The sequence below is a fragment of the Salvelinus fontinalis genome, chromosome 31, assembly GCF_029448725.1.
Source record: "Salvelinus fontinalis isolate EN_2023a chromosome 31, ASM2944872v1, whole genome shotgun sequence".
Taxonomy (NCBI): Eukaryota; Metazoa; Chordata; class Actinopteri; order Salmoniformes; family Salmonidae; genus Salvelinus; species Salvelinus fontinalis.
The window spans coordinates 5,664,585-5,689,304 of NC_074695.1; the positions used below are offsets into that span (position 1 = coordinate 5,664,585).

Consider the following 24,720-nt stretch of genomic DNA (forward strand, 5'->3'; position numbering starts at 1 on the left):
CACTACAAAGCCACTACACAGCCACTACATCACCACTACATCACCTCTACACCACCACTACATCACCGCTACACAGACTCTACATCACCACTACACAGCCACTACATCACCCCTACACAGCCTCTACATCACCACTACACAGCCTCTACATCAACACTACACAGCCACTACATCACCACTACACAGCCACTACATCACCACTACATCACCACCACACAGCCACTACATCACCACTACATCACCACTACACAGCCACTACACAGCCACTACACAGCCACTACATCACCACTACATCACCACTACACAGCCACCACATCACCACTACACAGCCACAACACAGCCACCACATCACCACTACACAGCCACAACACAGCCACCACATCACCACAACACAGCCACTACATCACCACTATACAGCCACCACATCACCACAACACAGCCACTACATCGCCACTACACAGCCACTACATCACCACTACACAGCCACCACATCACCACTACATCACCACTACACAGCCACTACACAGCCACTACATCACCACTACACAGCCACCACATCACCACTACGTCACCACTACACAGCCACTACATCACCACTACACAGCCACTACACAGCCACCACATCACCACTACACAGCCACAACACAGCCACCACATCACCACAACACAGCCTCTACATCACCACTACACAGCCACTACATCACCACAACACAGCCACTACACAGCCACCACATCACCACTACATCACCACCACACAGCCACTACAAAGCCACTACACAGCCACTACATCACCACTACATCACCTCTACACCACCACTACATCACCGCTACACAGACTCTACATCACCACTACACAGCCACTACCTCACCACTACACAGCCTCTACATCACCACTACACAGCCTCTACATCAACACTACACAGCCACTACATCACCACTACACAGCCACTACATCACCACTACATCACCACCACACAGCCACTACATCACCACTACATCACCACTACACAGCCACTACACAGCCACTACACAGCCACTACATCACCACTACATCACCACTACACAGCCACCACATCACCACTACACAGCCACAACATCACCACTACACAGCCACAACACAGCCACCACATCACCACAACACAGCCACTACATCACCACTATACAGCCACCACATCACCACAACACAGCCACTACATCACCACTATACAGCCACTACATCACCACTACATCACCACGTTGTGTGAGTATGCGTATGGTGTGTGCCTGTGTGTCTCTTCAGAGTCCACTCTGTTCCATAAGCTGTATTTTGATCTGTTTTTTTAAATCAAATGTTGCTGCTTGCATCAGTTACCTGATGTGGAATAGAGTTCCATGTAGTCATGGCTCTATGTAGTACTGTGGAATAGAGTTCCATGTAGTCATGGCTCTATGTAGTACTGTGGAATAGAGTTCCATGTAGTCATGGCTCTATGTAGTACTGTGGAATAGAGTTCCATGTAGTCGTGGCTCTATGTAGTACTGTGGAATAGAGTTCCATGTAGTCATGGCTCTATGTAGTACTGTGGAATAGAGTTCCATGTAGTCGTGGCTCTATGTAGTACTGTGGAATAGAGTTCCATGTAGTCATGGCTCTATGTAGTACTGTGGAATAGAGTTCCATGTAGTCATGGCTCTATGTAGTACTGTGGAATAGAGTTCCATGTAGTCATGTCTCTATGTAGTACTGTGGAATAGAGTTCCATGTAGTCGTGGCTCTATGTAGTACTGTGGAATAGAGTTCCATGTAGTCATGGCTCTATGTAGTACTGTGGAATAGAGTTCCATGTAGTCGTGGCTCTATGTAGTACTGTGGAATAGAGTTCCATGTAGTCATGGCTCTATGTAGTACTGTGGAATAGAGTTCCATGTAGTCATGGCTCTATGTAGTACTGTGGAATAGAGTTCCATGTAGTCATGGCTCTATGTAGTACTGTGGAATAGAGTTCCATGTAGTCATGGCTCTATGTAGTACTGTGGAATAGAGTTCCATGTAGTCGTGGCTCTATGTAGTACTGTGGAATAGAGTTCCATGTAGTCATGGCTCTATGTAGTACTGTGGAATAGAGTTCCATGTAGTCGTGGCTCTATGTAGTACTGTGGAATAGAGTTCCATGTAGTCATGGCTCTATGTAGTACTGTGGAATAGAGTTCCATGTAGTCATGGCTCTATGTAGTACTGTGGAATAGAGTTCCATGTAGTCATGGCTCTATGTAGTACTGTGGAATAGAGTTCCATGTAGTCATGGCTCTATGTAGTACTGTGCGCCTCCCACAGTCTGTTCTGGACTTGGGGACTGTGAAGAGACCTCTGGTGACATGTCTTGTGGGGTATGCATGGGTGTCCGAGCTGTGTGCTAGTAGTTTAAACAAACGTCTCAGGTACTTACAACAAGTCAATCCCTCTCACATGTAACTCTCTTAATGGGTGTATGCTTATTAATAACTGGAATAAGCAATTTCATAAATGTGTCAAATGGCAGGGTCTGCAACATACTGTAGGAGTCACAACAACATGTATTGTATGACCTCTTAAACACTATATTCCCATTTTTTTGGAACTTTAGTTTTCCTAGAAATGGCTAATAAATTATGATCACTACTTCAGCTTTAAAGCAGATTTATATTAGTAAAGGTGTGATCCATACATGTTGATGATTTCATTCCTGTGCAGTTTGTAACTACCCTGGTAGGTTGACTGATAACCTGAACCAGGTTGCAGAAACGGGTTCCAGTTTGAATATTTTTCTTGAGTGGGCTATGGTCCCGTGTCGTCCCGTGTGGCTCAGTTGGTAGAGCATGGCGTTTGCAACGCCAGGGTTGTGGGTTTGATTCCCCACAGGGGGACCAGGATGAATATAAATGTAAAATGTAAAATGGCTATTTGATGAATCCAGTCAATATATAGGTCAGCCAGAAAATATACCTCTCTGTTGATATCACATACATTATCAAGCATTTCACACACGTTATCCAGATATTGACTGTTAGCACTTGGTGGTCTATAGCAACTTCCCACCAGAATGGGCTTTAGGTGAGGCAGATGAACCTGTAGCCATTTTTCATCAAAAGCATTTTGACATGCAATCCTCTCTCAGCTTTACAGGAATGTGGTTCTGAATATAAACAGCAACACCTCCACCATTGGCATTCTTGTCTCTTCGGTAGATGTTATAGCCATGTATTGCTACCACTGTATCGTCAAATGTATTATCTAAGTGAGTTTCAGAGATAGTCAGTACATGGATGTTATCTGTTACTAGCGTTTTCATTAACGTTGTTTCTTAGGCCACATATGTTAATGATACCCCAGGTCTATAATGATACCCCAGGTCTATAATGATATCTCGGGTCTATAATGATACCCCCGGTCTATAATGATACCCCAGGTCTATAATGATACCCCAGGTCTATAATGATACCCCGGGTCTACAATGATACCCCAGGCCTATAATGATACCCCAGGTCTATAATGATACCCCGGGTCTATAATGATACCCCGGGTCTATAATGATACCCCAGGCCTATAATGATACCCCAGGTCTATAATGATACCCCAGGTCTATAATGATACCCCAGGTCTATAATGATACCCCAGGTCTATAATGATACCCCGGGTCTATAATGATACCCCAGGTCTATAATGATACCCCAGGTCTATAATGATACCCCAGGTCTATAATGATACCCCAGGTCTATAATGATACCCCAGGTCTATAATGATACCCCGGGTCTATAATGATATCTCGGGTCTATAATGATAGCCCAGGTCTATAATGATATCTCGGGTCTATAATGATACCCCGGGCCTATAATGATACCCCAGGCCTACAATGATACCCCAGGCCTATAATGATACCCCAGGTCTATAATTATACCCCGGGTCTATAATGATACCCCGGGTCTATAATGATACCCCAGGCCTATAATGATACCCCAGGTCTATAATGATACCCCAGGTCTATAATGATACCCCAGGTCTATAATGATACCCCGGGTCTATAATGATACCCCAGGTCTATAATGATTCCCCAGGTCTATAATGATACCCCAGGTCTATAATGATACCCCGGGTCTATAATGATACCCCAGGCCTATAATGATACCCCGGGTCTATAAAGTATATCTCGGGTCTATAATGATACCCCAGATCTATAATGATACCCCAGATCTATAATGATATCCCAGGTCTATAATGATACCCCAGGCCTATAATGATACCCCAGGTCTATAATGATACCCCAGGTCTATAGTGATACCCCAGGTCTATAATAATACCCCAGGTCTATAATGATACCCCAGGCCTATAATGATACCCCAGGTCTATAATGATACCCCAGGTCTATAATGATACCCCAGGTCTATAATGATACCCCAGGTCTATAATGATAGCCCAGGTCTATAATGATACCCCGGGTCTATAATGATACCCCAGGCCTATAATGATACCCCAGGCCTATAATGATACCCCAGGTCTATAATGATACCCCAGGTCTATAATGATACCCCAGGTCTATAATGATACCCCAGGTCTATAATGATACCCCGGGTCGATAATGATACCCCAGGCCTATAATGATACCCCAGGTCTATAATGCTACCCCAGGTCAAGCACTATAATGCTACCCCATGTCAAGCACTATAATGCTACCCCATGTCAAGCACTATAATTCTACCCCGGGTCAAGCTCTATAATGATTCCCCGGGTCAAGCTCTATAGTGATACCCCAAGTCAAGCACTATAATGCTACCCCAGGTCAAGCACTATAATGCTACCCCAGATCAAGCACTATAATGCTACCCCAGGTCAAGCACTATAATGCTACCCCAGATCAAGCACTATAATGCTACCCCAGATCAAGCACTATAATGCTACTCCAGATCAAGCACTATAATGCTACCCCAGGTCAAGCACTATAATGCTACCCCAGATCAAGCACTATAATGCTACCCCAGATCAAGCACTATAATGCTACCCCAGATCAAGCACTATAATGCTACCCCAGATCAAGCACTATAATGCTACCCCAGGTCAAGCACTATAATTCTACCCCAGGTCAAGCACTATAATGATACCCCAGGTCAAGCAGCCTAGTGATACCCCAAGTCAAGCACTATATTTGAGGTTATTTGAGATTTGAGGTTATCCTCTGAAATCCTCCCTACCCTCTCTATCACTGTTCTCAGTAGTTAAATGTACTGTCCTCTCTTCTCTCTCTCTATCCCCCCCCCCCCCCCCAGTGTGGAAGAGACTCCATGTGGTGACACAGGCAGTTTCTCCGACAGCACCTGTAGCCAGGGGCCCTACCAGAGCAGCTCTGATCACCGCTACAGCAGTGGCCCCGGCCCACCGGACCCCCGATCACAACACCACCCCCAGGGCCCCCCGGTGGCCCCCCCCAGTCCTGCCTCACTGGCCTGGGCCCAGAGGACCCGGCACCAGCCTGCCAGCCTGGCGCTCCGAAAGCAGGAGGAGGAGGACAACAAGCGCTGCAAAGCCCTGTCCGACAGCTATGAGCTCTCCACAGATCTACAGGACAAGAAGGTTAGCATATTATTATATTATAATTATATTATTGGATATGTTAATATTATTAATGTTATTATCATTGTTATTATTGTTACTATTGTTATTGTTATTGTTGTTATTGTTATTATTATATTATTATCATTACTATTATTGTTACTATTGTTGTTATTATTGTTATTATTGTTATTGTTATTATTGTTATTATTGTTATTGTTAGTATTATTATATTATTATCATTGTTATTATTGTTACTATTGTTGTTATTATTGTTATTACTGTTATTGCTATTATTGTTATTGTTATTATTGCTATTATTATTATTATTATTATTATTATCATTGTTATTGTTGTTATTGTTATTGTTGATATTGTTATTATTATTATTATTATTGTTATGATCATGATCATTGTCATTATTGTTGTTATTGTTATTATTGTTATTATTATTATTGTTATTATTATTGTTGTTGTGATTATCATTATTGTTATTATTGTTATTATTATATTATTATCATTGTTATTATTGTTGTTATTGTTATTATTGTTGTTATTGTTATTGTTGTTATTGTTATTATCATTGTTATTATTGTTACTATTGTTGTTATTATTGTTGTTATTGTTATTATTGTTATTGTTATTATCATTGTTATTATTGTTACTATTGTTGTTATTATTGTTGTTATTGTTATTATTGTTATTGTTATTATCATTGTTATTATTGTTACTATTGTTGTTATTATTGTTATTGTTATTTTTTTTATTATTATAATATTATAATAGAGGTGCAATGCAATGCCCTTTATGGCAGCTATGACCTCTCCACAGCCCTACAAGACAGGGTTAGCATATTGTTATTAATATTCTTAATATTAATATTAGTATTATTATTACAATTATTATTAATAGTAGTATAATAATAATTATAATAATAATAATTATTATATTAATATTATTAATATTTTTGTTATTATTAATATTATATTATTACTATTATTATTATTAATACTTGTATTATTATTATTTGTATTATTATTATTATTTATATTATTATATTATTACTATTATTATTAATACTAGTATTATTATAATTGGTATTATTATATTATTACTATTATTATGATTATTAATACGAGTATTATTATTATTATTATTATTATTATTATTAATACTAGTATTATTATTGTTATTATTATTATTATTATTATTATTATTATTATTATTATTATTAATACTAGTGTTATTATTGTTATTATTATTATTAATACTAGTATTATTAGTATTGTTATTATTATTAGTATGAATATAATTATTAATACTAGTATTATTATAATTGTTATTATTATTATTATTAATACTAGTATTATTAGTATTGTTATTATTATTAGTATGAATATAATTATTGATACTAGTATTATTATAATTGTTATTCGTATTATTATTATTAATACTAGTATTATTAGTATTGTTATTATTATTATTATTATGAATATAATTATTAGTACTATTATTATTATTATTGTTATTATTATTATTAATATTAGTATTATTAGTATTGTTATTATTATTATTATGAATATAATTATTAATACTGGTATTATTATTATTGTTATTAGTATTATTATTATTATTAATACTAGTATTATTATTATTGTTATTAGTATTATTTGTAATATTATTATTAATACTAGTATTATTATTATTGTTATTATTATTTTTATTATTATTACTAGTATTATAATTATTGTTGTTATTATTATTTGTAATAGTAGTATTATTATTATTGTTATTATTATTATTATTAATATTATTATTATGGAGGTGCAATGCCCTGTCTGACAACTATGAGTTCTCCACAGACCCACAGAAGAAGAATGTATACAAGGCTTTCTCCATTTGTAATGCAGTTTGATTATAGTCTATACTTTTTACTACAATATGGGGCGACAGGTAGCCTAGTGGTTAGAGCGCTGGACTAGTAACCGAAAGGTTACAAGATCGAATCCCAGAGCTGACAAGTTTAAACAAGTCTGTTGTTCTGCCCCTGAACAAGGCAGTTAACCCACTGTTCATAGGCTGTCATTTAAAATAAGAATTTGTTCTTAATTTACTTGTCTAGTTAAAAAATTGAATTCTGATTGCATGTGTAATGTACAAACAGCTTGGCTGATTTTGTATTCTAAATTGTTATGTATTCTGATTCTGTGTGACGTAATGAAGACAAACTAGTAAACATAACATGAACCAGGGTCAAGTCCTTTCCAACAGAAACAAAATAACATATTTTCAAAACAGAGGCTATAGAGATGACTAATTTCAATAGGGTTAAAAAGCTCCCCTAATCTCCAGCTCTCTCATTGGTCCCCTCCACTTCCTCCCACTCTGTCATTGGTCCTCTCCACTTCCCCATACTCTCTAATTAGTTCTTTCCACTTCCTCCCACTATCTGAAGGATATTTTCCACTTCCTCTTGCTCTCTCTCATTGGTCCTCCCCACTTTCTCATTGGTCATCTTCACTTCCTGTTTCCTGTCAGGTGGAGATGCTTGAGAGGAAGTATGGCGGTTACTTCCTGAGTCGGCGGGCGGCGCGCACCATCCAGACGGCGTTCCGTCAGTACCGCATGAACAAGAACTTTGAGCGTCTGAGAAGCTCCGCCTCCGAGAGCAGGATGACTCGCCGCATCATCCTGTCCAACATGAGACTGCAGTACTCGTTTGACGAGCGGCAGGGCCAGGGCCAGCCCCAGGGACAGGGCCATCCCCAGGGACAGGGCCAGCCCCAGGGACAGGGCCAGCCCCAGGGACAGGGGGGACAGCAGTACCCCCACCCTGGAAGGGGGCAGCCCGTGGATGGAGAGATGGAGGCTGGGTCTCCTCCACTGGGGGACATAGAAGAGTACACACACCTGGATGAGACCTTCTCCAAACAGGTGAGAGGAACGGGCTTGCAGTAAGATCATTTATCTTGGTCAGAAGTCAAACATTTTAATGGTAAATGATATTTAGGTCAGATTTAATTATTTTGCAGTAAAAGGAGGAAACTATGGGCTAGTTTCCCAGACACATAGTGGAGATTTTCTATTGAGCCCAGGAGTACTGTAGGCTAAATCTGTGTTCTGGAAACCAGCCCTATGAGTGTCTGTAACAGAGCGTACGAGTACAACTTCTTCCACTGCCAGAAAATATACTTCCAGACAGCTAAAGTAAGCAAAAACAACCTCTTAAGAGAATGTTCCTTTTCTAGTTGTAAATAATGAATGTGACACATTCTCAATCTATCCAACTACTGTGATACAGTGACTACATCTACAACTAAACTAGCCTCAGTTTCAACAGTAGCAATTTTAACTTCTAAGCTTCTTCGACATCATACAAATTATTTTCGACAGCTAATGCAAGTCACACAAATTTTTCATCAGGAAAATGACCATTCTACCATTCTACTCACTTCTCTTTGTCTCATCTGTCTGTCTTTATCCACCCTGTGTGGCTTACCCATCTGTCTTTATCCACCCTGTGTGGCTTACCCGTCTGTCTTTATCCACCCTGTGTGACTTACCCGTCTGTCTTTATCCACCCTGTGTGACTTACCCGTCTGTCTTTATCCACCCTGTGTGACTTACCCGTCTGTCTTTATCCACCCTGTGTGACTTACCCGTCTGTCTTTATCCACCCTGTGTGACTTACCCGTCTGTCTTTATCCACCCTGTGTGACTTACCCGTCTGTCTTTATCCACCCTGTGTGACTTACCCGTCTGTCTTTATCCACCCTGTGTGACTTACCCGTCTGTCTTTATCCACCCTGTGTGACTTACCCGTCTGTCTTTATCCACCATGTGTGGCTTACCCGTCTGTCTTTATCCGTCCTGTGTGGCTTACCTTTCTGTCTTTATCCATCTTGTGTGGCTTACCTTTCTGTATTTAATAGTATTTTATTAGAATCCCCAATTAGCTGCTGCCAGGGCTACTCATAATACCTTAAATATTACAAAATATGATACCCTACATAATACCATATATAATACATAACATAACACAATACATAATACAATACATAATACACTACATAATACACTACTGTACATAATACATAACATGCTACAATACATACTACACTACATAATACACTACATAATACACTACATAATACACTACATAGTGTTCCGGGATTCTTCCGATGGCATTGAGGAGTACACCACATCAGTCACTGGCTTTATCAATAAGTGCATCGAGGACGTCGTCCCCACAGTGACTGTACGTACATAACCCAACCAGAAACCATGGATTACATGCAACATTCGCACTGAGCTAAAGGGTAGAGCTGCTGCTTTCAAGGAGCAGGACTCTAACCCGGAAGCTTACAAGAAAAATGTTCAACATGTCCCTGATTAAGTCTGTAATATCAACATGTTTCAAGCAGACCACCATAGTCCCTGTGCCCAAGAACGCAAAGGCAACCTGCCTATATGACTACAGACCCGTAGCACTCACGTCCGTAGCTATGAAGTGCTTTGAAAGGTTGGTAATGGCTCACATCAACACCGTTATCCCAGAAACCCTAGACCCACTCCAATTTGCATACCGCCCAAAAAGATCCACAGATGATGCAATATCTATTGCACTCCACACTGTCCTTTCCCACCTGGACAAAAGGAACACCTATGTGAGAATGCCATTCATTGACTACAGCTCAGCGTTCAACACCATAGTACCCTCAAAGCTCATCATTAAGCTAAGGATCCTGGGAATAAACACCTCCCTCTGCAACTGGATCCTGGACTTCCTGACGGGCCGCCCCCAGGTGGTAAGGGTAGGCAACAACACATGTGCCACGCTGATCCTCAACACTTGAGCTCCCCAGGGGTGTGTGCTCAGTACCCTCCTCTACTACTATTCCACCCACGACTGCATGGCCAGGCACGACTCCAAAACCATCATTAAGTTTGCAGATGACACAACAGTGGTAGGCGTGATCACCGACAGCGAGGAGACAGCCTACAGGGAGGAGGTCAGAGACCTTGCCGTGTGGTGCCAGAATAACAACCTATCCCTCAACGTAACAAAGACAAAGGAGATTATTGTGGACTACAGGAAAAGGAGGACCGAGCACGCCCCCATTCTCATCGACGGGGCTGTAGTGGAGCAGGTTGAGAGCTTCAAGTTCCTTGGTGTCCACATCAACAACAAACTATAATGGTCCAAACACACCAAGACAGTCGTGAAGAGGGCACGACAAAGCCTATTCCCCCTCAGGAAACTAAAAAGATTTGGCAATGGTCCTGAGATCCTCAAAAGGTTCTACAGCTGCAACATCGAGAGCATCCTGACTGGTTGCATCACTGCCTGGTACGGCAACTGCTCGGCCTCTGACCGCAAGGCACTTCAGAGGGTAGTGTGTACGGCCCAGTACATCACTGGGGCAAAGCTGCCTGCCATCCAGGACCACTACACCAGGCGGTGTCAGAGGAAGGCCCAGAAAATTGTCAAAGACTCCAGCCACCCCGTCATAGACTGTTCTCTCTACTACTGCATGGCAAGCAGTACCTGAGTGCCAAGCCTAGGACAAAAAGGCTTCTCAACAGTTTTTACCCCCAAGCCATAAGACTCCTGAACAGGTAATCAAATTGCTACCCGGACTATTTGCATTGTGTTCCCCCCCCCCACCCACCCTTTTACGCTGCTGCTACTCTCTGTTTATCTTATAAGCATAGTCACTTTAACTATACATTCATGTACATACTACCTCAATTGGCCCGACCAACCAGTGCTCCCGCACATTGGCTAACCGGGCTATCTGCATTGTGTCCAACCACCCGCCAACCCCTCTTTTACACTACTGCTACTCTCTGTTCATCATATATGCATAGTCACTTTAAACATATCTACATGTACATACTACCTCAATCAGCCTGACTTACCGATGTCTGTATGTCGCCTCGCTACTTTTATAGCCTTGCTACTGTATATAGCCTGTCTTTTTACTGTCGTTTTATTTCTTTACCTACCTATTGTTCACCTAATACATTTTTTGCACTATTGGTTAGAGCCTGTAAGTAAGCATTTCACTGTAAGGTCTACACCTGTTTTATTCAGTGCACGGGAGAAATAAACTTTGATTTGATTTAGTGCATAACATAATACAATACATAATACACTACATAATACACTACATGATACATAACACAATACACTACATAATACACTACTGTACATAATACACTACATAATACACTACTGTACATAATACTATACATAATACACTACATAACACACTACATAATACACTACTGCACATAATACACTACATAATACCTAACATAATACACTATATAATACATAACATAATAAACTACGTAATACAATACAATGTATTTTTTATTTAACCTTTATTTAACTAGGCAGTTAAACATCTTAGCGCTAGCTGTTCCGCTAGCTGGACACCTGCCGACAACATCCGGTGAAATTGCAGGGCGCGAAATTCAAATAAATATTCTAAATATTAAACATTCATGAACATACAAGTGTCTTATACCGTTTAAAAGCTTAACTTCTTGTTAATCTAACTGCATTGACAGATTTCAAAAAGGCTTAACCTCTACAGAGTACCTAACCCGGATCCGGGATCCCCCCCACCCCCCCACACACTGATTAGCATAGCTAGCATAGCTTCACAAGTAGATAGTAGCATCTAAATATCATTAAATCACAAGTCCAAGACACCAGATGAAAGATACAGATCTTGTGAATAAAGCCACCATTTCAGATTTTTAAAATGTTTTACAGGGAAGACAAAATATGTAAAGATGTAAATCTATTAGCTAAAAACACATTAGCATAATCCACCATCTTTTATTTGTCCACCAACACCAGTAGCTATCACCAATTCGGCTAAACTAAGATATTTATAGCCCCTAACCAAGAAAAAAACTCATCAGATGACAGTCTGATAACATATTTATGGTATGGGATAGGTTTTGTTAGAAAAAAGTGCATATTTCAGGTAGATGGCATAGGTTACAATTGCACCCACCGTCACAAATGGACTAGAATAATTACAATGAGCAACGTGTTTACCTAACTACTAATCATCAAACATTTCGTAAAAATACACAGCATACACTAATCGAAAGACACAGATCCTGTGAATACAGACAATATTTCAGATTTTCTAAGTGTCTTACAGCGAAAACACAATAAATCGTTATATTAGCATAGCACATAGCACATAGCAGCCCAGCATTGATTCTAGCCAAAGTGAGCGATAAAAGTCAACATCGCCAAAAGATATTAATTTTTTCACTAACCTTCTCAGAATTCTTCCGATGACACTCCTGTAACATCATTTTACAATATACATAACAATCGAACAATATACGTTTGTTCGAAAAGGTGCATATTTAGCCATACAAAACCGTGGTTACACAATGAAAATAGTAGCAAAACAAGCCTGAAAATGTCGGTCGCCATCTTTCAGAGTGATCTGGTTTAATTAATAGCTAATCATATACTTGACTAAAAAATACAGGGTTTACAGGAATCGAAAGACAAATTAGTTCTTAATGCAACCGCTGATTTACATTTTTAAAATTATCCTTACTTTTCAATACAGGGTTCGCCAAGTGAAGCTATACCAAACAAAATGGCGAAATATGCGTTTAAAATATTTCGACAGAAACACGATTTATCATATTAAATATTGCTTACTTTGAGCTGTTCTTCCATCAGATTCTTGGGCAATGTATCCTTTCTATGTTATAAACGTCTTTTGGTCGATAGATGTCCTCTGTCCTTCGAAATGTCCACCACCAACGACCGACACCCCAAAACGTGTCCAAAGTTTCAGAGTGCACAACAAATAAATTCCTCAAAATCGCACTAAACGGATATAAATTGCTATAAAACGGTTCAAATTAACTACATTATGATGTTTTTAACACCTAAAACGAGTAAAAACATGACCGGAGAAATATTGCTGGTTAGAAAACGATTTGGAACGAGGCAGGTCCGATGCCCTTCACGCTTCAGGCGCACGACGAGAAAGGGCGGTCTCTATACATTTTGGTCTTTTATAATGGCTGTGAATATCCCATCGATTCCATTGAAAGCGTGATGACGTACAGACACCCAGAGGAAGACGTAGGCAGTGTCGGTTTCTTCATAGCATTCACTGTCGCCTTAAAAACAGACCCCAGATCAGAGGTAAAAAATTTTGAAATCTGAACCCTGTCATGAAAAGTGCTGTAGAAATTGTTCTGTACCACTCAGAGACAAAATTTCAACTTCTATAGAAACTAGAAGGTGTTTTCTATCCAATAATAACAATAATATGCATATTGTACGATCAAGAATTTAGCACGAGGCAGTTTAATTTGGAGACACAAATATGCTAATGCGGAACAGCACCCCCTATAGTTCCAAGAAGTTAACGGCAAAAGCATACCATGCGATTATCTGAGGACAGCGGCCCACATCAACATATTTTTTAACCAGCACAGGCTACACACTATCACAAATAGCAATTAAATAAATCACTTACCTTTGAAGATTGTTCTCTGTTTGCAATCCCAAGGGTCCCAGCTACAACATGAATGGTCGTTTTGTTCGATAAAATCCTTCTCTATATCCCAAAAAGTCTATTTAGTTGGCACCATTGATTTCAGTAATCCACTCGTTCAACATGCAGACAAAGGAGTTCAAAAAGTTAAACTTCGTCCAAACAAGTCAAATTATGTTTCTATTTAATCCTCAGGTTGTCACGTTCCTGACCTGTTTTCTGTTGTTTTGTATGTGTTTAGTTGGTCAGGACGTGAGCTGGGTGGGAATTCTATGTTGTGTGTCTAGTTTGTCTGTTTCTATGTCAGCCTAGTGTGGGTTCTCAATCAGAGACAGATGGTAGTCGTTGTCTCTGATTGAGACTCATATATAGGAGGCTTGTTTTGTGTTGGGATTTTGTGGGTGTTTGTTACCTGTCTCTGTGTTTGTGTTCTGCACCAGATAGGTCTGTATCGGTTTCGCACATTTGTTACTTTGTAGGTTGTTTGTAGTGTTTCACTTGTGTTTGTATTAAACATGTTTAACACTAGCCGCGCTGCATTTTGGTCCTCTCCTTCACCCCTGGAAGAAAACCTTTACACAGGTAGTCTAAAATGTAAATAAACAATAATATTTCACACGGAAAGTACTATGTTCAATAGGAAAGGAAAATTCGTAACCACGCGCCTTCCCTCCCGCGCACCAAAAAACTGATTTGCTTCAGGTGGTCCAATTACAAAAACTCCAAATACTTGTTTGTTTTTCAAAAAAGAAGCCTGAAACCTTGCATAATGACTGTTGACATCTAGTGGAAGCCATAGGAATTGCAATTTGGGTGACAGATATAAAGCAGCAATAGGTTTCCATAATAAGAGCCTGGGAGCTGAAAAAAAAAAACATTATTCAGATTTTCGCCTGCCATATCAATTGTGTTCTAGTCTCAGAAATTCTGAGTTTTAGAAACTTCAGAGTGTTTTCTATCCAATGCTACCAATTGGATAGCATTATATGCATATCCTGGCTTCTGGGCCTGAGTTACAGGCAGTTTACATTGGGCACGTCAGTCAGGAAGGAAATTCAGGAAACTAGACCCTAGCTCAAACAAGTTTTTTTTAAGAACACATTATTTTTTACAATGACGGCCTACCGCGGCCAAACCGGACGATGCTGGGCCAATTGTGCACTGCCCTATGGGACTCCCAATCACGGCTGGTTGTGATACAGCCTGGATTCAAACCAGGGTGTTTGTAGTGACGCCTCAAGCACTTAAACCACTGTGCCACTCAGGAGGGTCCAAAAAAATAACAAAACACCTAAAATAGAAAACATAAAATACATAACACTACATTTTACAACACATAATACACTACATAATACGGTACATAATACATGACATAATACACTACATAATACAATACATAATACAATACATAATACATAACATAATACACGACATAATACACTACATAATACAATACATAATACAATACATAATACACTACATAATACATAACATAATACACTACATAATACACGACATAATACAATACATAATACACTACATAATACACGACATAATACATGACATAATACACTACATAATACAATACATAATACAATACATAATACACTACATAATACAATACATAACACAATACATAATACACTACATAACACAATACATAATACACTAGATAAAACAATACATAATACTCTACATAATACACTACATAACACTACATAACACACTACATAATACACTACATAACACACTACATAATACACTACATAAATCAATACATCATATTTTAAAACGTCTGTGTCTCTTCACAGTCCCCGTCGTGCCGTAAGGTGTTATTTTATGTGGTTTTATTGCTAGCTTGAGTTACCTGGGGTGGCAAGGAGTTCCATGTAGTCATGTTACCTGGGTTACCAGAGAGTTCCATGTAGTCATGTTACCTGGGTTACCAGAGAGTCCCATGTAGTCATGTTACCTGGGTTACCAGAGAGTTCCATGTAGTCATGTTACCTGGGGTGGCAGAGAGTTCCATGTAGTCATGGCTCTATTTAATAATGTGTGTTTCCCACCCTCTGTCCTGGACCTGGGGACTGTGAAGAGACCTCTGGTTGTATGTCTTGTATAGATGAGTGTCTGAACTGTGTGCCAACTGCTTGAGCAGACAGTTCGGTACCTTCAACACATCAATACCTCTCACAAAGACCAATAGTGATACAGTCAGTCTCTTTGAGCCAGGAGATATTGACATGCATGTCACTGACATTGGATTACATGTCCTTATTTTCCGACAACTGGGCAGTAGTCCAGGTGCGACAAAACTAACGCCCGTAGGACCTGCCTGGTTGAAGGGCCGAGCAGCGCCTTATCACGGACAGACCACTTCCCCATTTTAGCAACCATTGAGTCTAGATATTTCGACCATGACAGCTTGCTATCTAATAATAATAATAATAATAATAATACCCAACAGCTTAGTCTTTTCAACTTGTCTCAATCACCACATTATTAAATACTAGATCTAAATTAGATTTAGGGTTGGGCTAGTGATTTGTGGGAAAAAAATGGATGCTTTTAGTTTTTTGAGATATTTAAGCACCAGCCTTTTGGTAGTTACCCATTTCTAAAACTGACTGGACCTCCTACGTTAAAGGATTCAGTTATTTATTTTTACCGTCGTAGCCGATGTGTCTACGGTTGAGTCGTCAGCGTACATAGACACACAGGCTTTATTCAAGGTCAGTGGAAGGGCATTAGTAAACACAGAAAACAGAAAACAATAATGGCCCTAGCTGGCTGCCCTGCGGTACACCACACTCAACCAAATTTGAATTAGAGAGGCTTCCATTAAAAAAATTATAATAATTTTTGTTCCAAAAGTTTGCTTATCACCGGTAACAGGCTAATTGGTTGGCTCTGAACCATTAATGGGTGCTTTGCTATTCTTGGGCAGTGGAATGACCTTCGCCTCACTCCAGGCCTGAGGGCACACACCGTTTTTTAGGCTTAAATTGAAGATGTTGCAAACAGGAATCGCAATGTATTCTGCTACCAACCTCAACGATTTACCGTCCAGGTTGTCGGTGCCAGGTGGCTTAAATTTATAGATAGCAAAAAACAATTCACCTCCTCTACACCAACGTTGTACAACTCAAAACGCCAGTGCTTTGTTCATTCATTATGTGGTGTGATATGCATAAATTACGAAGGTGTAGTGCTTCTTGTTTGTATGTCATGCCTAAGTTTGCTAATCTTATCAACAAAAAAGTTCTTAAAGTGGTTGGAAACATCAAAGTGTTTAGTGATGAACAAGACATCTGCCTCAATGAATGATGGAGCTGAGTTCAGTTTTTTGTTTTTGACAAGAATTTCATTAAAGGTACTCCAGAGCTTTTTACTGGCATTATTTATATATCTTTAAAAAAAAATCTTTGTTCCATAGTATAGTTTCTTCTTCTTTTTGTTTAGTTTAGTGACGTGATTTCTCAATTTACTGTATGTTTTTGCCAGTCTGCTGTGTTGTCAGACTTATTTGCTATTCCCTTTGCCTCATCCCTCTCAGCCATACATTTTTTTTTCAAATCATCAATTCATCATCTATCCATGGGGATTTGGAAGTTCTAACAATCAGTTTCCTGATGGGTGCATTTCTATCAGTAACCGGAAAGAAACATTTTCATAAATGCTTCAAGTACAAGCGTCAGGTTGTTCCTCGTTACACATCAGACCAACACATATTTTTCACATATTTGAACTAGAAATCACTGCAAAACTTCTTGTAGGATTGTTTATATACACAATTATAGGTCCAGTCTCTAGATATAGCTGTTATATTATGATCAATACATCCAACATCTGTATTTGTCCACCCTGCGTGTGCTGTAGGTGAAGTCACTGGCCGACTCCATCGATGACGTCTTGACCTGTCAGTCTGGTGAAGACCTTCAGGAGGAAGAGGAGGAGGAGGAAGAAGAGGAGGAAGGTGACGGAGGCGAGACAGGGGTGGTGGCGGACGACTTTGGAGAGTGTGTTTGGAGACCGAGGGAGGGAGACAGACAGAGGGGCGGAGGAAGAGGAAGAGGAGGAGAAAGACAGAGCATGCACGAGGACAGCATAGCCACATCCTACAGCGACGTGACACTCTACATTGACGACCCCTCCTCGCCCTTGTCCCTGGACCGTGGCCCTAGCAGCACCGACACAGAATACTGGAGCCCTGGAGTAGGTGGCGTTGGGGTGGGGGGGCGCGAAGACAGCCGGGACACAGAGGGAGGGGGCAGCAGTAACAGCCGACGCAGCACCCCCTGTACAGAGTGTAGAGACTACAGCCTAAGAGGAGCTCACCTGCCCCTGCTGACCATCGATCCCCCTAGCGACAGCTCTGTTGATATGAGTGACCGCTCGGATAGAGGTTCGATAGGTAGACTGGTCTACGAGACAGAGCCAGGGGGAGGGAGGTCACCTCACGGCACCATTAAACACAACCCCCACCCAAACCCCCACCCCAACCCCAACGGGCGCTCTGTCCCCACACACCCCCAGGCCCAAGGCCAGACTCGTACTGTCCTCCCTCACCGCCCCCACCCCTCAGCCATTCCCTCCCACCTACCCTACCACACCATCCTACACCACCACCATCAGATCCCCCACCATCCCCAGCACCCCCACCACCCGTACCCCGACACTCCCTCTTCGTCCTCCCAGTCCCCGCAGGGACAACCCCTCACCCCTCTGTCTTCCTCCTCATCCGCCACACTGCCCCCTGGTGGCCTGGAGCAGGTCTGCTGTTCTGACGGAGACAACGACTCACTCAACTCCACCACCAACTCTAACGACACCATCAACTGCTCCTCCGGGTCCTCATCACGCGACAGCCTCCGGGAGCCCCTCCCACCTCTCGGGAAACAGACCTATCAGAGAGAGAGCAGACAAAGCTGGGATAGCCCCGCCTTTAACAACGACGTGGTGCAGAGACGACAGTACCGCATCGGACTCAATCTGTTCAACAAGTAAGTTAGACAGTACCTCATCGGACTCAATCTGTTCAACAAGTAAGTTAGACAGTACCTCATCAGACTCAATCTGTTCAACAAGTAAGTTAGACAGTACCGCATCAGACTCAATCTGTTCAACAAGTAAGTTAGACAGTACCTCATCAGACTCAATCTGTTCAACAAGTAAGTTAGACAGTACCTCATCAGACTCAATCTGTTCAACAAGTAAGTTAGACAGTACCGCATCGGACTCAATAGGTTCAACAAGTAAGTTAGACAGTACCTCATCAGACTCAATCTGTTCAACAAGTAAGTTAGACAGTACCTCATCAGACTCAATCTGTTCAACAAGTAAGTTAGACAGTACCGCATCGGACTCAATAGGTTCAACAAGTAAGTTAGACAGTACCTCATCAGACTCAATCTGTTCAACAAGTAAGTTAGACAGTACCTCATCAGACTCAATCTGTTCAACAAGTAAGTTAGACAGTACCTCATCAGACTCAATCTGTTCAACAAGTAAGTCAGACAGTACCGCATCGGACTCAATAGGTTCAACAAGTAAGTTAGACAGTACCGCATCGGACTCAATCTGTTCAACAAGTAAGTTAGACAGTACCTCATCAGACTCAATCTGTTCAACAAGTAAGTTAGACAGTACCTCATCAGACTCAATCTGTTCAACAAGTAAGTTAGACAGCATTGCATCAGACTCAATCTTTTTTACAAGTAGAGAGACCGGGGTTGGTTATAACACACACTGTTTACTAATGTGTTTATTTTCCAGTATATCTTAAAAGTCTCGTCTTATTCCAACATGGAGTTATGTGCCATCAAACACACTCTGTCCACCTGTGACAACCAGCCCCGTAGCAGGGGTTCCGATCCTTCTCGCCTCTCCTCCTCGTCCGAGGAGGAGGATTACGACGACCGTTACACAGCCCCATAGCAGGGTTGGTTGTCATACACTATGGGGTTGGTTGTCACCATTCGTTTCCAGCAATAATTGAACCAATTTACACCGTAAAAAAATATAAAGTAATGGCTTTATTTTGATTGAACAATATTTACATTTAAATTCAACATAGTATTTGCTTTGAGATTGTAGCTCATTTTGATAAAGTTAAAAAGTAAAGCTGTCAACATTTGTGCTAACAACATTTTTGGTTAATTGAAACAAGGAATGCTTTTTCAAACAGGAATAGAAACAGGTGTGTGTGTGTGTGTGTGTGTGTGTGTGTGTGTGTGTGTGTGTGTGTGTGTGTGTGTGTGTGTGTGTGTGTGTGTGTGTGTGTGTGTGTGTGTGTGTGTGTGTGTGTGTGTGTGTGCGTGTTTGTGTGTGTGTGCGTGTTTGTGTGCGTGTGTGTGTTTGTGTGTGTGTGTGTGCGTGTGTGCAGGGTTGCCTAGGTTACTTTCTAAATGTAATACGTTACAGTTACTAGTTACGTGTCCAAAATTGTAATCAGTAACGTAACTTTTGGATTTCCCAAACTCAGTAATGTAATCTGATTATATTCCGTAACTTTTAGATTACTTTCCCCTTATGTAATACAATTAGCCTACATATTTACATTAAAAAAACTAAGTCTGTCAGATTTCCAGTCATTCCAATGAATTTAATACCCCTTGAACTTCAAGAATAGGACTTGGAAATATGGAAATATTGATTAGTCTAATAGTTTTACCTGAACATGACCCCAAACCTAAGGACTTATTAGCCAACTCTGTTGTTTATGTTTTTGTCATGGTCTCATTGGTTTAAAAAAAAATGCTGTTGTCATGGAATGGTTTTGAGCACAACTGAAAAGTTTTTGTTGGTGACACCATATAATTATAATACTTCATTAATTTAATTGTATCTCTATGTCTGACATTTTGATATCTTGATCATTTGTAGCTGTTGAAGTCTATCAAAAAGTGTTTGACTTACCTAGTTAAATAAAGGTAAAATAAAAAAATTAAAATGCTGACAGCAGTGGCGCCATTGGAAGACATAACTTGCACTGTAGCCTACAAGAACCTATGTTCCCCTGATCCATCAAACGATGTGTCATCATAGTGGTCTCTGACATCATAGTGGTCTGTGACATCATAGTTGTCTCTGACATCATAGTGGTCTCTGACATCATAGTGGTCTCTGACATCATAGTGGTCTCTGACATCAGAGTGGTCTCTGACATCAGAGTGGTCTCTGACATCAGAGTGGTCTCTGACTTGTGGTCAGACTCGCTCAGGTGGAACAAACTTAAACTTGTGCTTTTTTCAATGCTGATATCAATGTCAGGATAGATAATAATAAAGAACAGAGAAGCAGCTGCAAATAATGTGTAAAAGTGTGTGAGATACTGTGTGTGCGTGAGCGTGTGCGTAGGTACAGGGCCTTCAGAAAGTATTCACACCCCTTGACTTTCTCCACATGTTGTTGTGTTACAGCCTGAATTTAAAATGGATTACATTGAGATGTTGTGTCACTGGCCTCAACACAATACCACATAATGTAAAAGTGGAATTATGTTTTTTTTTTAAATACTAATTAATTAACATTTTAAATCTGAAATGTCTAGAGTCAATAAGAATTCAAACCAAATCAAATGTATTTATATAGACCTTCGTACATCAGCTGATATCTCAAAGTGCTGTACAGAAACCCAGCCTAAAACCCCAAACAGCAAGCAATGCAGGTGTAGAAGCACGGTGGCTAGGAAAAACTCCCATGAAAGGCCGGAACCTAGGAGGAAACCTAGAGAGGAACCAGGCTATGAGGGGTTGCCAGTCCTCTTCTGGCTGTGCCGGGTGAAGAATATAACAGAACATGTCCAAGATGTTCAAATGTTCATAAATGACCAGCATGGTCAAATAATAATAATAATCACAGTGGTTGTAGAGGGTGCAACAAGTCAGCACCTCAGGAGTAAATGTCAGTTGGCTTTTCATAGCCGATCATTTAGAGTATCTCTACCGCACCTGCGGTCTCTAGAGAGTTGAAAACAGCAGGTATGGGAAAGGTAGCACGTCCGGTGAACAGGTCAGGGTTCCATAGCCGCAGGCAGAAAAGTTGAAACTGGAGCAGCAGCAAGGCCAGGTGGACTGGGGACAGCAAGGAGTCATCAGACCAGGTAGTCCTGAGGCATGGTCCTTGGGCTCAGGTCCTCCGAGAGAGAGAAAGAAAGAAAGAGAGAAGGAGAGAATTAGAGAGAGCATACTTAATTTCACACAGGACACCGGATAAGACAGGAGAAGTACTCCAAATATAACCCTAGCCCCCCGACACATAAACTACTGCAGCATAAATACTGGAGGCTGAGACAGGAGGGGTCAGGATACACTCTGGCCCCATCCGATGATACCCCCGGACAGGGCCTTCCTAACTTAGTTGCCGGAGAGGAAGGAAACTGCTCATTGATTTCACCATCAGTGCACTATACAGTAATGCTGTATTCAACTGTGGTGATCCATGCAGTGTAAAAAAAAAAAGAGGAAAAAATGTTTTGAGTTTAAATGTTTTTCGGTGGCTACAACTAGAGATGCAGGTATCATTTGGTTTGAAAAGCAAATGGCTTTGCTAGCTAGCTAGCTATGTTGAACTTAAACGACTTATCCACAGTTTGTATATCTCCTTAGTTGTCAATCAAATGGCTTTGCTAGCAAGCTAGCTATGTTGAACTTAAACAACTTATCCACAGTTTGTATATCTCCTTAGTTGTCAATCAAATGGCTTTGCTAGCTAGCTAGCTATGTTGAACTTAAACGACTTATCCACAGTTTGTATATCTCCTTAGTTGTCAATCAAATGGCTTTGCTAGCTAGCTAGCTATGTTGAACTTAAACGACTTATCCACAGTTTGTATATCTCCTTAGTTGTCAATCAAATGGCTTTGCTAGCTAGCTAGCTAGCTATGTTGAACTTAAACGACTTATCCACAGTTTGTATATCTCCTTAGTTGTCAATCAAATGGCTTTGCTAGCTAGCTAGCTATGTTGAACTTAAACGACTTATCCACAGTTTGTATATCTCCTTAGTTGTCAATCAAATGGCTTTGCTAGCTAGCTAGCTAGCTATGTTGAACTTAAACGACTTATCCACAGTTTGTATATCTCCTTAGTTGTCAATCAAATGGCTTTGCTAGCTAGCTAGCTATGTTGAACTTAAACGACTTATCCACAGTTTGTATATCTCCTTAGTTGTCAATCAAATGTATTTGGCACCAATCAAATGGGCGGGCAGGGAAGTTCCCATTCAGTTGTCAAAACGTGGGTTGGGACAAACATGCATTGGCAGGCAAGTTGCAGAAGGACGAGCAGGCTACAATTCCCCATCATTTATCAGCACAATTTTGACTGCCAACTAGCTGAAAAAATTTGAGAGGGTTTATTTAATGTTTGCTCATTAGATTTTATCTCATCTTGCTCTTGGCTAGCATTAGTTGTTTATTTTGTTGATGTGTATAACTGAGGGAGAGACTACCTTTTTATGTTTGTTTAATCATAAGGTCTGTGAAGTTCCCACATCTAAGAGGACTTAGATATTTAGGAGAAATCCTTTCAGGTGTATTTTGTGGCGGTTTGTGAATGTGTTCTAATGATCTAAAGTCACACTGTTGCTACTTACTTCCTGTAAACACACAGTCCAGTTCAAAGTGAATGATGGCAGGTTCTACTTCCTGTAAACACACAGTCCAGTTCATAGTGAATGGTGGCCGGCCCTACTTCCTGTAAACACACAGTCCAGTTCAAAGTGAATGATGGCAGGTTCTACTTCCTGTAAACACACAGTCCAGTTCAAAGTGAAGGATGGCAGGTTCTACTTCCTGTAAACACACAGTCCAGTCCAAAGTGAATGATGGCAGGCCCAACTTCCTGTAAACACATAGTCCAGTTCAAAGTGAATGATGGCAGGTCCTACTTCCTGTAAACACACAGTCCAGTCCAAAGTGAATGATGGCAGGCCCAACTTCCTGTAAACACACAGTCCAGTTCAAAGTGAAGGATGGCAGGTTCTACTTCCTGTAAAACACACAGTCCAGTTCAAAGTGAAGGATGGCAGGTTCTACTTCCTGTAAACACACAGTCCAGTTCAAAGTGAAGGATGGCAGGTTCTACTTCCTGTAAACACACAGTCCAGTTCAAAGTGAAGGATGGCAGGTTCTACTTCCTGTAAACACACAGTCCAGTTCAAAGTGAAGGATGGCAGGTTCTACTTCCTGTAAACACACAGTCCAGTTCAAAGTGAAGGATGGCAGGTTCTACTTCCTGTAAACACACAGTCCAGTTCATAGTGAATGATGGCAGGTCCTTGTGGCAAATTGCTTACTTGCATAAATGCCTACTGTAGCTCTGATTGGCTATGGCGCACCGGTCTGCGTAGACTCTGGTTCTGGACGAGACAGATGTTTTTAATCGGTTTTATTTACTGCAGTGTCTATTAATTGTCTAAATGCATGGTTCGCTTTCCGGCTCTATATTTCTATAGAATTTCCACAAATGCCTTACTCTATGTCATTCTGTAAACATTCTATGAATTTATGAACACGTGAACATATGTACTTTAAGTGCTCGCATGTCAGAAGATAAGTGTAATATTATTTTTGGGGGGTGTATATGAACAGATTTGAAC

The 24,720-nt window shown here is 40.6% G+C and overlaps 1 protein-coding gene across 6 annotated transcripts in view; it reads left to right on the forward strand.

The window, feature by feature from the left end:
- Positions 1-24,720, forward strand: part of LOC129829448 (IQ motif and SEC7 domain-containing protein 2-like) — a 294,773-nt gene that overhangs the window by 237,398 nt on the left and 32,655 nt on the right. For all 6 annotated transcript variants that reach the window (XM_055891147.1, XM_055891149.1, XM_055891148.1 and 3 more), the window contains 3 exons: positions 5,278-5,581; positions 8,099-8,494; positions 17,998-19,121. In XM_055891147.1, coding sequence (XP_055747122.1) covers positions 5,278-5,581; positions 8,099-8,494; positions 17,998-19,121 — 1,824 coding nt within the window. The remainder of the gene's footprint in view (positions 1-5,277; positions 5,582-8,098; positions 8,495-17,997; positions 19,122-24,720) is intronic.